This window comes from Musca domestica, unplaced genomic scaffold (genome assembly GCF_030504385.1).
Source record: "Musca domestica strain aabys unplaced genomic scaffold, Musca_domestica.polishedcontigs.V.1.1 21, whole genome shotgun sequence".
Classification (NCBI taxonomy): Eukaryota; Metazoa; Arthropoda; class Insecta; order Diptera; family Muscidae; genus Musca; species Musca domestica.
This window is the reverse complement of record NW_026712258.1, coordinates 952,237-968,921: the sequence shown is the minus strand read 5'-3', so window position 1 is coordinate 968,921 and position 16,685 is coordinate 952,237. Positions and strand designations below refer to the sequence as shown.

The window sequence follows — 16,685 nt, the reverse complement described above, 5'->3', positions numbered from 1 at the left end:
ATTATAATTTCACTTATGTCCATCTTCTCTATTATAAATTCACTGATATCCATCTTCACTTAGGCGCAAGTACACAAATAAATAAACAAATTAATCATGTTTTTTTTATACGAGTAACAGATAGTAGAGTGACCATAACAAATTTTAAAGTAAAAAGTAACTTTATTTACTAAAACACATAAAATTCGTACAAGTATGGCCACCTTGTACTGTTTTGTTCGCCGGTCGCCGGCGTATGAAATAGAAATAAAGCTAATTGAGTTCGCGGCGACCGACGAAATTTTCGCCGGTGCCGTGATTGTGTGCACTTCCATATACACATATGTGTTTTATTTTTGACGACGAACATACGCCGCGAAAAAATTCGTCGTTCGCTCCAATTGTGTTCCTAGCATATGTTTTTTATTTTTGACGACGAACATACGCCGCGAAAAATTCGTCGTTCGCTTCAATTGTGTTCCTAGCATCAGGTTGTACGTACAAATTTTTAGGTGTTATTTTTTAATGAAAATTATTATTTCTGTTAAAATTATTTCCTTGTCCTCTACTTGATTATAATTGTTTCTCTCATTTTTATTTTTATGAGGACTATTATTGTTATTATATTTATTACATTTATTTTTTCTATATTCATCCCTTATGAATGTATCCTCAAAACGTCTTTTTGTTAGTATTCTTAATATGTCATTAATATGTATTTCTTCGTAAATTGTCACAGATCACTTCACTATTACTTTTTGTAATTTTAATTTTCACATGAGCAACTATAATATACACTTCACATTTAAGTTCGTTTCACTGCATCCTTATTTTTATAAGGACCCTACCGACTGCGCCACTTTTATATTTCACTTAGTTCACTTATTAAAAAAGTTTATTTGTTTTTCATTTACTTTTACAAACCGTTTATTTGAATATAGATCGGGAATTAAACACTGACTCCCTTAAATCGAATTTTACATTGATATTTATAATATTCTTCTTAGCTGTTGTGTAATCATTTTTATTATTTAGTTTATTCTAATTGGCTAATAACCTTAATTTTTAGTAAACCATCATTTATTGCAAAATTAGCAGTTTATAAAAAATGAGTTTTCGATTGATTAATATGCCCTAAATTTAGTAGACTATCATTTAATGCAGAATTGGCAAATTATAATAAGAATGCATTTTGATTGGCTGTAATGCCATAAATGTTAATATACTGATAAAAATGCAATGTTAGCAAAATTAATATTGAAAGTTAATTAACAAAAGTGATTGACCTTATAAAAATGCTCATGCAACAACTTTACAAAAGTTGGAGTTTATTTGTTTATTTCTTTTAAAAAAATATCTATGGGGTCATTATACTTAACTCGCGTCGTTCCTTTTTTTTCTATTCCTAAAGAGAACGGAAGAACGGAATGTGGATTTTCTGATCGAGGGTGGAGAATTGTGTTCCCCATCAATTCTAGGCTTTCTGATTAAGTCCTGGCTTAGCATACCCAGGCAGAAAGGGTGTATTTATCAAAAATTCATCAACACCCCACCGATTTTAATGTATTACAATAATTTTGTCACAATGAATGTGGCAAAACTGGGGTGTCATTACAAAAGGCATCTGTTTTTGTTTGTGCCTTCCTACCATATATGGCCTATATTGGGTAAGTGGATCCAGGCCTAGCCCGGAATTTCGGGTCAAAAATCTGAGGTCCCAGGTCCGTCCTCTAAGAAAAAAATAGTTTTCCGGAATCAATGTAAAAATACCTACCCCTGGAAAGAAATTTCGAAAAATCAATGAGTTTTTACTAAACTAGAGTTGTTTCAAAGGAGTTTGAATGAACGAACATGAGCTGTAATTATTTCGTTTTTGGGTTTCAAAGCATAGGCAAATGAAGACATAGAAAACGAAACGCTCTCACCGTTTATTTTCGAAAAAAAATCGGATCAGTAGATGTTGTCTATATCGTTTCAGAGGTTTGAGTGAAAATATTGAAGTCACTTAATTCTAAAACGTTAAAAAAAAACAAAAACTGTAGGATATTTGTCAGTTAAAAATTGGTCCATAATAAAAGATAAGTGACAGCTATGTAGTGACATTCCAGTGAAAGTCTTGAAACCGATAAAATGTGTGTTTCGAAGTCGAGTGGGTTGAACGCGTAAATCAGCATGTTGACTATACAAAACAGCAATCTGGATAAAACTAACTTTTTCTTGTCTATATCGTCATTTGTCTATGTTCAAAGTCACCGATTTTTATCGGTAACTCAAAAAATGAGCTGGAGAATCGCACTACTGTTTTAGCCCTCACATTCCTACTACTGGCTCGTTATGTGAGAGTGATGAGTTATTATATACGCAACAATTGAAGTAGAGCCCATGGCAGAAGAATACAGGTAGATGCATCAACGCGTGGGAGCATTGATATGTCAAAAAAATTGAAATGTTTTTTAAAATATAAGTAGATTTTTATCTGTTTTCTTGCACTGCCTTTACACGGTGACATTTTTTAACCATGCCATTTTTTTTGTTGGTAAAAGGTGTAGAGAGACAAGGATAGAAGAAAAAATGGCACGAAAAGCCACCGCACAGGGTTACATGCCATTTTCTTTGCATTTCTCCTTTTGCTTCTTCCGAATTTTTTATGATTTTGACATTTCATATCGTTTCTTTATTGTAATTTTTGATGCGTTTCTTTTATTGTGATGTTTTTAGTGATTGAATTGTATAGTGAATTATATGAAAATTAATTGGAAGTATTAAAAAGTAAAAAAAGAAAGTTAAAAAAAGTTAATAATGCAATATTTAACACCTCAATAACTTTTTCCATCATTTCTTCATTAGATTCACAAATTTAATTTTAAATCACTTCTTTATAAATATCTTTTACAAACGAAATACTGAATAAAATAAAATGTCAAAAAAATGCCAAGCACTATTATCGTAAAATGCCACCGTGTAAAGACGCGAAGATTTACGCAGAAATTTTAAAAGAGAATTGATAAAAATGCCAGCTAAAAATTGCACCGTGTAAAGGCAGTGTTATTCTAAGTTAGAAGGAGGCTATTATAATTCGCGTTTTTCAAAAATTTTTGCAAATTAAAATAATTTTTCATTCAACATTTTCAATTCCAAAATTGGTTTGACAGTTCATTGTCCCAGCAGCTGTGTCGACGCGACTATCTATATTCTTCTGCCATGGTAGAGCCCTAATGTATAAACAAAATTTTATCGTTGCCGGAGTTATACATTTTTCAATTTTATCAATGCGTGGCAACGCTTTATTGTGTATTCGCCTTCTCCAAAAATGACAATTAGGCTTATTGGATTAAAAGTTACATCAAAATAATTTAATGAATTGGAAAGGTTGCAGCAGCTTATTAATAATTATTTCTGTTTAAAACAGAGGTTTTGGGTTTAAAGTGTGCAACAACTCATTGGCTGCAATGGACGTTGCTTCGGGAAATTCAATACAGGCAGATGAGCCAATATATACACTCCTTGTAACAGCCAACGTAGGAAGTTTATTTGAAGATGTATGTTAATAGCTATTTCCATTTATAACGCAAAAAGTTAAAACTTAATGCTTGCATATTTTTCACAGCCTTTAAGATTGTTACGACCATGGTTGGAAGCGTTCTTTTTGAAAGTGGGTGAAGTTAAACCACAATTTTTGGCACTACATCTACAGGAACTAGGAGGGAAAACTTACGAAAAATCCACTCAACATGTCAAAGAATTTGTAAAACAATTATGTGACGCCGCTATAATGCAGAACTTTGACGTCGTCCGCATATTTTTGGATGAAGACTTCAATACAGCTGAACATTTTACGGTAATATAATCCTCTACCGCTTAGATATATTATAAACTTTAAATATTGAATGTTATGAGTTTTCCGTTTTATTCCGTTTACCTTTATATATCTAAAGGCTGGCTGGTTAAATATTCAAACTAATTGTGCCTTTTTTGCACGATCTTCGAAGTTATCCCCGAAGACATTTCTAATGAAATACAACTTACCTCTTTTCATACAGGTTTTTGAAGATTAAATTTTTATTGTTTCTTAATTTTTTGGTTTTATAAATATGGTTATTATTTTGACGATTATTGTCTAACTACATAACTTCATGCATAAAGAAAATGTTGACAATTTAGACAATTAAGAAATATCTACTTAATTCCCCACACAAAATTTGCTGAGCGAACGAAGATTTGTGTTCTTTGTTCCATTCTAATCACTCTCAGAACTAAGATGAAATGTGTGCCATCCCTAACAAATGAAAGCATAAATTATGACATTAAAAATTCAAAATAGAAATATTTAATAAAATTTTTAAAAAATTTGGGAAGACTGAAAATTATGATGGGATTAATACATGCATTCAGAACATGATTCATTATTTTCAAACGAAAAGCTTTATTGGAAACAATTTAAAAACAATTTCGTCGAGACTGGGGTATACATTGACATCAGTCGCGACAAATTTAATCATTCAAATTTTAATTATTTATTCTTATTCCAATATTTCAAAACTCTTGAGTTTCATTACGGATTTAATAAAAAAATACAAATTTAATAATAAAATACAACATATTAACAATATCACAGCAGGTTTCAATACTAATTATCCTTTTATTTTAAATATCTTGTCTTTTGTGGTACTGATGTTCCGTTTATAACATTCTCACGTCATCGATGGTGTGTTTGGTTGTTGTTGTAGCAGTAGTACATGTAGGTTAAAATACTCAGAGCACCTCTTCGGATCAGTCACCGTTACTCATAGCTTACACATGTCGGTTTCAATGTTCCAACAATTCAGATGGTCTAACCACATTTTCCCCATATGCTCCCGTACCAACCGTTTGACTTCCACTGTCAAATCACTGATTCCAAGATCAGTGGGGTTGGTACGACGGAGATAATCACGCTCATTTGCTAATCCCGCTGCCTCTGGTGGGAAGTTTGGTCTTATCTCGAGTATTCGATCAGCAAGTATATAGAGCGTCTGCAGCTTTGATGATGTTTTGGAAAATCCTTTCTGCTACCCGAACATCACAAGGGTTGGGCAGTTCTCTGATTGGTGTGAAATATCTGAACTCTGGCCAGTGAGCTTTCCCATGGTTAAGGAATGTGCGGCGTTCAGAGGTTATGAAATCGGGCGGCTTGCTTATGGAGACGAATATTCGGAAATGGTCTGAGCCAAGAGAAATGACGGGTTGCCAAGTCACGTCATTTTTCAGACTGGGTGACACTATGGTTAAGTCTGGTGAACTGTGACACTCTTATTCGGGTGGGGGCATCCTCGTTTACCGTGCAAAATGTTGAGCAGTCAATATGCTCTGCCAGTGCTGATCCCCTCTGGTCATTACCTAGGATGGAATGTCACAACTCAATCGGCGGGATATACACATTAGGCACCTCCACCTCGGCAGTTCCACATTTGACTGCTACTCCCATACATTCCATGTATGGGTCACTAGAGTCTAGCTGAAGCGAGATAGATCTGTACTGAACAGAATGGTGTAACAGGAACGCCGATCCCCCACCACCACTTCTGGTGCGATGCTTCCTCAGTACATTGTGGCCATAACAACGTTGTAGGCGGCAATTTTCCACTATCTCATCTATTTTGTTTGGAGTCCGTTACAATTGAATTGCAAGAACGATTCACAATCCAGAGTTGGAACAGCAACAAGCGGACTCGCAGGGGACTACGCTACTGCAGCACATCTCCCAAACGCCTTAGTCCGGAACAGTTCTTAAAGTGGACCCATTTTCTAAATGTGGTGGATGACCTTCTGACAAGGTCCGGGGTTTTCTTTAATCACCACACGAACAAATAAAATCCGGAGCAAGCATTCTGGGATATTCTGCTCCCAATGCAGAAAAATAGACAAACACAAACATGTACATACTGGGTTGGATGCCGCTGACCGAAACTGGAATGTTGTTGTTATTTCGGGTCAATCCGGTATCGTAGAACCAAAAAAAAAGTTTTCCGCAAAATTCGAATCCTGAATCCTCATGAATCTAGGTATATCAATTTCAATGGAACATTACTAACATAAGGTTTAATTGGCAGCAGTGCTGTTACATATCTGAACGTAGAACGGTTTTGGTGAAGTTTAATTCTATTCAGACAAGAGATTCCCTTATCCGCCATTTTGTTAAAAGAATAAAATAAAAACAAATAAAATCCGGAGCAAGCATTCTGGGATATTCTGCTCCCAATGCAGAAAAATAGACAAATACAAACATGTACATACTGGGTTGGATGCCGCTGACCGAAACTGGAATGTTGTTGTTATTTCGGGTCAATCCGGTATCGTAGAACAAAAAAAAAAAAGTTTTCCGCAAAATTCGAATCCTGAATCCTCATGAATCTAGGTATATCAATTTCAATGGAACATTACTAATATAAGGTTTAATTGGCAGCAGTGCTGTTACATATCTGAACGTAGAGCGGTTTTGGTGAAGTTTAATTCTATTCAGACAAGAGATTCCCTTATCCGCCATTTTGTTAAAAGAGGGAAGGTAATCTTAAAAGAAGTTATGGAGAATTGTCTATTGGAGTCCCGTATCTACTTAAATGATCATCTTGTTAAATCGGCACCTAGTCTTGTCTTTGCCTGTAGAGGCCTGCTCAAGAAGAAGAAGATTAAGAAATTCAGGTTGTTAAATAGTGATGAACCTCAAGTTGAGGTGATACTTGCTGATGGAAGTAAAACAATTTTTTCAAGAGCTTCTTGAATTTGCTCGTAGTTGTCCTCTGCAGCCGGATGGTGCTCTGTTGGTTGGTGATATGCTGCTGGGTCCTGCCTTGGGAGTGTAGTCATGTAATGTAATTATTAATTTTGTTTTGATCTCATTAGCAATTTAATTGTTTTCTTGATGTAAATTCTTGCTTAATTGTTCTAAATAATCTTTCATATATTTATTTTTTATTATTATTTATATATTTATTTTTTTCAGTTTTTAGTATAAGATGCGAAATCGAATTTTACATTTTGCTCCCCAGCCCCTTTATTTGGTTTGATGTCACTTGATGATAATCTGGGTCCCATAATTAATGATGCTCACTTTTTTAAACCCTTATTTGAGGGTTTGTCTGGTAAACAAACGTATGGCCACTTGAACTGCCAAAGTATTCGCCCATCGAGATTCAATAATAAAATCGATGAGCTTCGATCCTTACTGGTTGGTAGTGGTATCAGCATTTTTGGTGTCACTGAATCTTGGCTTAATTCTGCAGTCTCATCGAAATCGTTGGTTGTTCCAGGATATAAGCTGGTGCATAGTGATCGTGTTGGTGGTGGGGTATGTCTCTATATTGGTAGTGGCATTCCTTATAAGGTAGTTTTTCGTTCAAATAATTTTGGTGTTTGTGAGTCGGTGTGTGTTGAGTTGAATATTGGGGAATTTGTTTTGCTTGTGGCGGTAGTATATCTTCCCCATGGCGATGTCCAGTCTTTCTGTGACGTACATGAGAGTTTGTTTGATCGCTTCTCTAATATCATTGGTGATTTTAACTGTAATTTATTTGTGACTTCGAACTCTGTTTCGATGAGAGGATTGTGCAGATCATTGGGGCTAACTACTGTGCATAACATGAAACCTACCTATTATGATTTGGCCCATATCTCTACCTCATTAATTGATTTTTGCCTCATGAGTGATAATTTGTCGTTGGGTTTCTCGTCTCAGGGTCGATGTCCTGGTATATCACACAATGCCTTTGTTTTTGGTTTGCTTAACCTGCCTGTATTTTCAGAGTAGAGATTTATTGAGTATCGAATCTTTGGTCGAGCGGATTGGTTGGGCATTTAAAATTTCATAAACGATTTTGACTTCAACCCCTTATATTCCACTTCTGATGTGAATTGTCAACTTTCACTACTTGATTCGTTGTTTAACACGCTATTGTCTTTCGTTCCTGTTTCTGTTCGTAAGGTCAACCCCAGGAATGATGCATGGCTGGAATCTGATGTGGTGAAATCGGCACGGATGTTTAGAGATCTTGCGTACTTTGAATGGCGCAAGCGACCTATGGAGGGTAATAGGATAATATATTGTATGTATAGGAATCGTTGTAAGGCTGTGATGAGGAATGAGAGGCGTAAGTACTATAATGATTTGTTTGGTCGTATGAATAATAATCAGCTGTGGAAATCTCTAAAGTCGTTTGGTGTTTTGGGTAGTGGTAATGAAGCTCCACCAATTGATGTCAATGCTGCTAATCATTATTTTTGCAGTGGGAATCCCGATTTTGCGGGTGAGCGTGGTCAGTCTCTTCGTAGTGAGGGTTATGTGGGAGATGATGTTTTTCGGTTTTATTGCATATTTTATTCTGATGTTGTAAGGTCATTAAACAAAGTTAAGTCGGGAGTTGTGGGGGTTGATGGCGTGCCAGTAAAGTTTTTTAAACATATTTCCTGTCATTTCCTGCATTTTGTTAACTCGATTTTTATGACATCTACTTTTCCTCGGGCGTGGAAGGTTGCACGAGTTGTTCCTGTACCGAAAACTGGTGAATCATTTGATTTGTCAAATCTGCGTCCCATTAGCATTCTACCTGCTATGTCAAAAGTCGTTGAGCATATTATTAAAGAAGCGATTGTTGACTTCCTTGATGATCGTAGGCTATTGAGTAGTTCTCAGTTTGGTTTTCGGCGACGATGTAGTACGACCACACACTTATTATATCTTACTGATATGATTAGAGATGTATTTAATTCATCTGATGTTGGATTATTATTGGGCCTTGACTTGTCAAAGGCTTTTGATTCCATCAACCATTCTCTTTTACTTGACAAGTTGAGGTTTAAGTTTGGTTTTATTGGAAAGTTTGAAATACGCAGCGGTTTTATATCAAACAAACGGCTTTATTTAAGTTCTTGAATGGAATGAAAAAAAATATATATTTTTTTTAAAACATGTATACATATCAATGCCTACTACATTTCTAAACAAGGTAGATATTTATATATATACAGTACAAGATATGTATCAGATATTGTTAACGTAAATACATGTATACATATAAACATTTAAAGCTAGATAGTTAATCCAATTAAATTCCTAAATTTACAAACTTTAATTTTTTGTAACGGTTTAGTGAAAATATCATCTAACATATTATCTGTTGGGCAATATTCGTAGCTTATTCTTTTAGACTTTTGCAAATCACGAACAAAGTAATATTTTACATCAATATGTTTGCTTCTTGGATTAATTTTATCTTCCTGCAGTATTTTGAGGCAACTTTGGTTATCTTCATACATTACTGAATTGGTTATTTTGATTCTAAAATCATTAATTAATTAATTGATAAATCCATAACATTTCCTGTGATGCTTCCGCTAACGCTACTAGCTCTGCTTCTGTTGAAGACAATGTTACGTTCGACTGTTTTCTACTTGAATAGCTTATGATGGCGTCACCAAGTTTAAACACAAAACCGCTAGTAGATTTTCGGGCTGGAGATGTCAGCCCAGTCAGCATCAGCATATCCTTTTAGATCCAAATTTGACTTTAAGTGTGTTTGTTTAAGTGTGAGTGTCCTTTAAATATCCCGGATCTATTGGAATTGAAGAAGTTTTTGCACCAGATAGTCCGAATTCTTGCAACATCTTAGTAATATAATTTTCTTGGCATAAATAGAAAACTCCTTCTTTGTTCCGTGTAACTTCAATTCCCAAAATAATTTTATATCACCTAGTTCAGTTATTTCAAAATTTTGCTTTATTTTTTTAGCAACATTTTTAATTTCCTCGTTACTTTCGCTGACAATAATTATATCGTCTACGTAAATTAAGACATATACAGTTGAATTGTTCTTTTCTTTTACGTAAAGGCACGGATCAGCTTTCCCCTTCTGAATCCAGAATTAACTAAAACATTGTTAATTCGCAGATTCCAACAGCGAGCTGATTGTTTTAGACCATAGATGCTTCTTTTTAATTTGCATACCAAATTTTCTTTGCCCTTTTCAATGAAGCCTTCTGGTTGTCTTATATAAATTTCAGAATCTATCTCGCCATTGAGGAAAGCTGTCTTAACATCAATGTGTTTCACTTTCATATTTTTATAGCTTGCCACTACCAATAGAGTGCTAAAAGTTGTTTGCTTTACCACGGGCGCAAACACTTGATCATAGTTTTCTCCGTACTTCTGGGAATACCCCTTTTGCTACATATCTGGCCTTGTACTTGGCTTTGTCATTAATGGTTTTCTTTACCTTAAAAACCCACATACAATCAATCAACTTGTGTCCTTTAGGCATTTCCACAAGATCCCATGTTTGGTTGTCATGTAGCGACTTGATTTCATCATTCATGGCTTTCACCCACTCTTTACTGTCGGATCTAGATACAGCGTCTTTGTAAGAAACAGGATCATTTGCATAGGAAAGTTTAGGTTAGGTTAAAGGATGTGTGGTTGCGTAAAAACAACAACCACTCCACTCGGAGACCTATTGGCCCATTGTGATCATCCTAGTCTAGAAAGAAGTGGAAGTGAGGTAAGAAAGATAGTTAGTGTAGAATATAGGATTTAGAAGAATTAGAGAAGCTAGTGGGTTTGCGTCCACGGTGTAATCAACGTGTCGTCCTTAGCCATTTTAGTCTTCTGGCTAATTGAAGAATGACTGCTGGTTCTGTTTCGGAGAGGTATGACAGGTCAGGCAGTAAGTGCTTACCCAGAAGCCTATGTCTTACTCCGATGAGGGTAGGACAATGACAGAGTAAGTGTTCCACCGTTTCTGTTTCTTCCTCGTCCTGACATAGCCTGCAGTATTCAGTGTCGTCACCCCCCCATTTTGAAGTCATGGCCTTTATGTTGCAATGACCTGTAATTAGGCCCACCACAAGCTTCAAGTCCAACTTCGTCATGGACAAGAGTGACCGTGATCTCCGTTCGGAGTTCACCGGCCAAATCTTTTTGGAGATGATGCATCCCCTTCCAGATAGCCAGTTCTGTTGAAATCTTCCAAGATAGTGTTTATGCAGAACTTGAAAGAAGTGGCATAAAGGTGGCTTCACTGAGCTCTCGATCTCTAGATCTACTGACTCAGATCCGCGTCTGGCCAATTCATCGGCAGATTCATTGCCAGATATGTTGCAGTGCCCAGGGACCCAACAGAGCTTGACAGCTGACTTAAACTTTTCCAGGGCATTCTTGCATTCCAGAACAGTCATAGACTTGATTGTGAAAGAATTTAGAGCTTTTAGGGCCGCTTGACTATCGACATATATAGTCACCGGTCCATCCCGTTCGTTAATTCTATTTTTCAACAGTTCTATGGCCATTCTGACAGCAAAAATTTCTGCCTGAAAAACGCTGCAATCGCTGTTTAGCCTGAAGGATCTTCGGATACTTAGGCTTTCACAGTAGACTCCAGCACCCGTTCCACTTTCCATCTTTGAACCATCAGTATAGACCGCTATACCGTCGAAAGGTGGAGTGCCACGGGACCAGATATCCCTGTTTGGTATACGGATGTCAAGTAGATCAAAGCTGAGCCTAGGGAGTATATAGTCACTAGCTATAGCCTGATTACTTACGTTTTCCACATACTTAAGAATGACAGAGTGCCCGAAGGGTTGACTCCGCCATTGTCCCAATTCGTTGAGTCGCAGGGCACATCTAGCAGCTAGTTCCTCTACAAATAAGCCTAGAGGCTTTAAGTTGAGTAGGGTGTCTAGAGCGGATTGTGGCGTGCTCCTGACCGCTCCTGTAATTAGTAGCGATGCGACTCTTTGTACTTTGTCAATATTCTTGCTGAAGGTGGTTTTCCGTAAGGAATGCCACCACACAAGTCCGCCGTAGGTTAGGATTGGTCGGACGACTGACTCATATATCCATCGGATAATATGGGGTTTAAGCCCCCAACTCTTTCCTATGGAGTTCTTGCAGGAATAAAGTGCAATTAAGCCCTTTTTCGCTCGCTCCTCGATATTCCTTTTCCAGCTTAACTTCTGGTCTAGAATGGTACCGAGATATTTTGCTTCCGAAGAAAGGCTTAGAGTTACACCATCCAGCATTGGGAGAGAGAGGACGGGTATTTTCCGCCTCCTTGTAAAAAGTACGAGCTCAGTTTTAGATGGGTTCACGCCTAAACCATTGCAGCGCGCCCATCTGGAGAGTTTAACCAGAGCTCCCTGCATAAGATCTGTAATAGTTTGCGGAAATCTCCCAGCAATCAGCAGGACCACATCGTCGGCGTAAGCCACGACCTTTGTTCCGCTGTGTTCCAGATCAAGTAGAATGTTATTTATCACCAGAAGCCAAAGCAGTGGTGACAAAACGCCTCCTTGTGGAGTACCCCTAGTGACCGTTTTCCTAACAGAGCACTCCCCGATGCTAGAGTTGATGATTCTGCTGCTGAGCATAACATCAATCCAGTCGACGAGAAGTGGTGGCACACTAAGTCTTTCGAGAGAACTGTGAATTGCCTCTAATGTAACATTATTGAAGGCCCCCTCGATATCGAGGAAGGCCGCCAACGTGAAACATGAGCTGTTCAGGTTCTTCTCTATATAACCCACGACGTCGTGCTGCGCTGACTCAACAGATTTGCCTTTCATATAGGCGTGCTGAGCAGTGCTTAAAGAGGTCAGGGGTATTAGAGATCTGATCTCTATGTCTATTAATCTCTCTAGCGTTTTCAATAGAAACGACGAGAGACTAATAGGCCTGTAGTCTTTTGGAAGAACATGACTTGGCTTCCCAGCTTTGGGAATGTAAGTGACTGTAACTTCCCTCCACAGTAGTGGGATGTGAGAAAGACGCAAACAAGCCTTAAATATCACCTCCAGGACTGGTATTATCTCCGCCGACGCATGCTGTAGCATGGCGGGGATAATGCCATCTGGACCCGGTGACTTAAAAGGTTTGAATGAGTTAATGGCCCACAAAATCTTGGGGGTGTTAACAATACTATTAGTCAGATTCACATCTTCCGTCCCACTATGCTGACTAGACCGTGTTGCCAATCGGTCAAATACCGCATCAGAGCAGTTCGGAAAGTGAGTACTGGCTAATAGATTGAGAGTCTCTAAACCTGAGTCAGTCCAGCTACCATCAGCCCGCTTTATACTTCCAATGGATTTTGGGTCCTTTGAAAGTACTCTACGGAATCTGGAGGCTGCGTTGACATCATCTATGGACTCGGTGAAACACACCCAAGACCGTCTCTTGGCCTTCTTGATCTCACTGTTGTACTTATTGAAGGCTAGTTTATAAGCTTCCCAGTCCGTACCCAGTTTGGTCTTGTTGGCCTTATTGTATAATCGTCTGCTAGTCTTCCTGAGTTGAGCTAGGTCTTTCGACCACCAGACAGGCTGGTGCCTTTTACCCGGGAAGGTTAGCGGACAGGCTCTTTCATAGCTGCCGATCAGGATCTTTGTTAACAACTTGACGGAGTCGTCCACATCCGATGCCGAGGCCACTGGAAAATCACCAGTGGACTTAAGCATCCGTGCGGTATGCTCCGCAAATTGATTCCATCGAGCCCTTCTCGGGTTCCTATGCGGTTTTTGATTCAATCCCTCTACCGAAAATTGGAATGTTATTTTCCGGTGATCCGAGAAGGAACACTCAGTCGAAACTTTCCAGTTCAGTATAAGTGATTCATCCATGTTAGTGAGAGTGAGATCTATGACCTCCTCTCTATTCTTAATACAAAAAGTCGCCTCCTTTCCCCGGTTACAGATTTTGAGATTATGAGATAAGATAAAATCAAAAATGTACTCACCTCTGGCATTGGTGTTACTACTGCCCCATTGAGAGTGGTGAGCGTTTGCATCACATCCAATGATGAGTCCGCCTTTTCCACCCAGTACTGAGACCAGCTCCTCTACCACTTGGCCTGGTGGGTCGGGGTGCTCGAAGGGAAGGTACAGGGAGACGAGGAATAGTGTTTTGCCCGTCCTAGTCTCCAGTCTGACCGCCGTGGCGTCTCCTCCGCTGAAATTGTTAAGGAAGATTAAGTTTAAGTTTTTCTTTGCGACGATACACGTTCTAACCTTTTCCCCATTGGAGGTGGCATAGGTGATGTACCGCTCACTCCCTAGCCCAGTTACCTTATTCTTAAAAATATAAGGTTCCTGGACCAGGGCTATGTCAACTTCAAGCTTGGAGAGGGATAGGAGAAGCTCAGCCCCAGCTGCCTTGCAGTGATGCAGGTTAATCTGCACAATGCTAAGCAGCTGTGGCTTCGTTTCTCCTACTGCGACGACGGCGTTAGACGGAACCGAATCCATCCTGTGCCGAAGTGCAACTTCCCTCCACGAGCCTGAAGGTATTCCTGGCCAGCAGTATCAACAGAGACTTTTATGACCAGGCCCCCTCCCTCCGTACTTGAGCCAACTAAGCGCCAGCCGTCCGTGCAGAGATTGGGATTCTGCTTCCCCAATATTATCAGCACGCGTGCCGGGTCCACAGAGGGCGGCGGCACCCATGCTGTTAAAATCCTCCTGCAGGGGATATCCTTCAGGGATACAGCAGCAAGTGCACTTCCATCCCAAAGTTCCTGAAGGCCAGCTACTGCGGTCACGAGGAAGTTCTTTGACTCCTCATTTTCGCAGCAGATGACCTTCACTCCCTTGTAGACGGTCGCACTGCCAAACTGTAACTTGGAAGGATCCTCCCCCAGGAAAACCTGTTCCCTCAGACGGTCATAGGAAAGTTTACACCCATATCTTTTAGGCGGGACGCTTTTGTTCGTTCTTGTTGAAACTCTTCTTTCAGTAGTGTGAGTTGACGCAACATTTTCATGAAATTCTCGTTGTGATTCATCAGAAGATGATGTAGAAAGCATTTCATCTGCAGACTCATATCAGAATTAGAAAATTCCAAGTGTACACTAACCATATTCTCTGGCGTTCTTTCAACTTCAATTAAATCACAACCCTTGTGACGACAGACTGGTTCAATAAATTCCACATCTCTACTAATAACAATAGCGTTCGTTTTAGTGTTGAGTAAACGATATGCTTTCGATTCATGACAGTAGCCAACCAAATTTCATTTGACCGCAACATTATCCAACTTTCTTCTCTTTTGTTTGTTGATATGTGCGTATGCAACCGATCCAAAAATTCGGATATGACTTAAGCTTGGTGTTTTGTTGAACCATAGTGAAAAAGGAGTAACATTTGCAACGGAAGTTTGAATCCTGTTCTGAACATAATTTGCTGTGTTCACAGCTACCGTCCAAAATTTTACATGCACCCTTATTATGGTTGGCGTTGTCGTAGGCGTTCAAGTGTCGTAGACGTAGTCGTAGGCGTTGTCGTAACTAGAAATTTTTGGTATTATGTACAATTTTCGACTACGTCTTTTTTGTAATAGATATGACAATGCAGGGTGCTCTGGAATAATACACATTTTTTGAATTTACGAGCTACCCGGTTAAAAGAAATAAAAGCGTCAGATGAAATGGTTGAAGTAAAACGATTATTTGTTTAATTAAATATTGAAATATGTTAAGTCATGGCAATTTTTTAACTGAGGATGAAGATGAGTATATTCAAAATGATTTAAAATTGAGGCGAAAAATAATGCGGGTTATTTTTGCTTACAGAGGGAAGCGTACAGACATCCTGGATGACCACATCCTGCTTCTGTTGCGTATTTCGGTGTAGTCTGTTTACCCTTGGAAAAGTCAGTTTGCAGGGATTGTGATTTTCTTTGTCTTCACTAATTTCAAACCCTCCAAACAGTTCCTCCTCAGTCTCCAGATCACCAGGTGTTGGACGCTGTTGAATTCCAATTGTTTTTTTTCCTGCATTTACAATTGTCTCTAATTGTAACAAGCGTGATGCTGATTCATCCGTGTCGCTTAAAATGAACTGCTTGAAGGGCTTCCATCTGTAGCACGACATTCTATCTTGGTATGAACTAGCTTTTTCCTCAATTTGAATTTGTAGTCGGTCCAGACTTTTATCCAGTCCTCGACTGTTCGAACCGGCGGTCCTAGGATATTGAGTTTTGCACCATTCTTCCTTGATGTTAATTTTTATCAAGCCATTGCTGTAACCTCTAGACAAATTTCGATTAATTGGCAAGATCTGGATCATTTCGTCAAATTGTATCTTTGTTCTGACTATAAATCTAGAAAAAGATGTACATACAAATATTTTTGTAATTTTGATACATACTTCTTATTAAAATCCATTTTGTATATTATTTATTCTTTTGTAATGTCAATTTGGATAAACTTTTTTGTGGTGTCGGCAACAAAATCTCGAACGACTAATTTTGCAGTGTTTGTCGAATTAAAACGCGTCTTGTGGTACGAAAATTGTAACAGAATTTCATACAGAGTTGTAATTTCTCGCATACGACACACATAATACCAATTAGTCGTTACAACGCATCAACTTGCAATTTTCGATACGACTACGCCAGCCGTAATAAGGGTGATGAATTTCAGAATCATTCAACATGCAGCGAGCCATCTCCATCAAACTTCTATTCTTTCTTTCGGCTACACCATTTTGTTCCGGAGAGAAGGTAGCAGTTAGTTGATGAATTATCTCCTTTGATTTTAGATATCCTTCCATTTTCTTGCTACAAAATTCAGCTCCACGATCAGATCTTAATATCTTCATTCGTTTACCAAATTGATTTTCCGTCATTTCAACAAATTCTTTTATTTTATCAAAAACCATATCCTTGGTTTTTAAAAAATAAACAT

The 16,685-nt window shown here is 38.3% G+C and overlaps 2 protein-coding genes across 3 annotated transcripts in view; one reads left to right on the top strand and one right to left on the bottom strand.

Moving 5' to 3' along the window:
• Positions 1-3,245: 3,245 nt before the first annotated feature.
• Positions 3,246-16,685, top strand: part of LOC101899940 (uncharacterized) — a 207,344-nt gene continuing 193,904 nt past the window's right edge. For both annotated transcript variants that reach the window (XM_059122845.1, XM_059122844.1), the window contains exons 1-2: positions 3,246-3,518; positions 3,587-3,817. In XM_059122845.1, the coding sequence (XP_058978828.1) occupies positions 3,429-3,518; positions 3,587-3,817 (321 nt within the window). In that variant the 5' untranslated portion in view covers positions 3,246-3,428. The remainder of the gene's footprint in view (positions 3,519-3,586; positions 3,818-16,685) is intronic.
• LOC131802493 (uncharacterized) lies at positions 9,557-14,811 on the bottom strand. The gene is made up of 2 exons (XM_059122848.1): positions 13,740-14,811; positions 9,557-10,484 (listed from the first exon to the last, which is right to left on the bottom strand). Exons 1-2 carry the CDS (start codon positions 14,245-14,247, stop codon positions 10,480-10,482), a joined length of 513 nt encoding a protein of 170 aa, XP_058978831.1. The 5' UTR covers positions 14,248-14,811; the 3' UTR covers positions 9,557-10,479.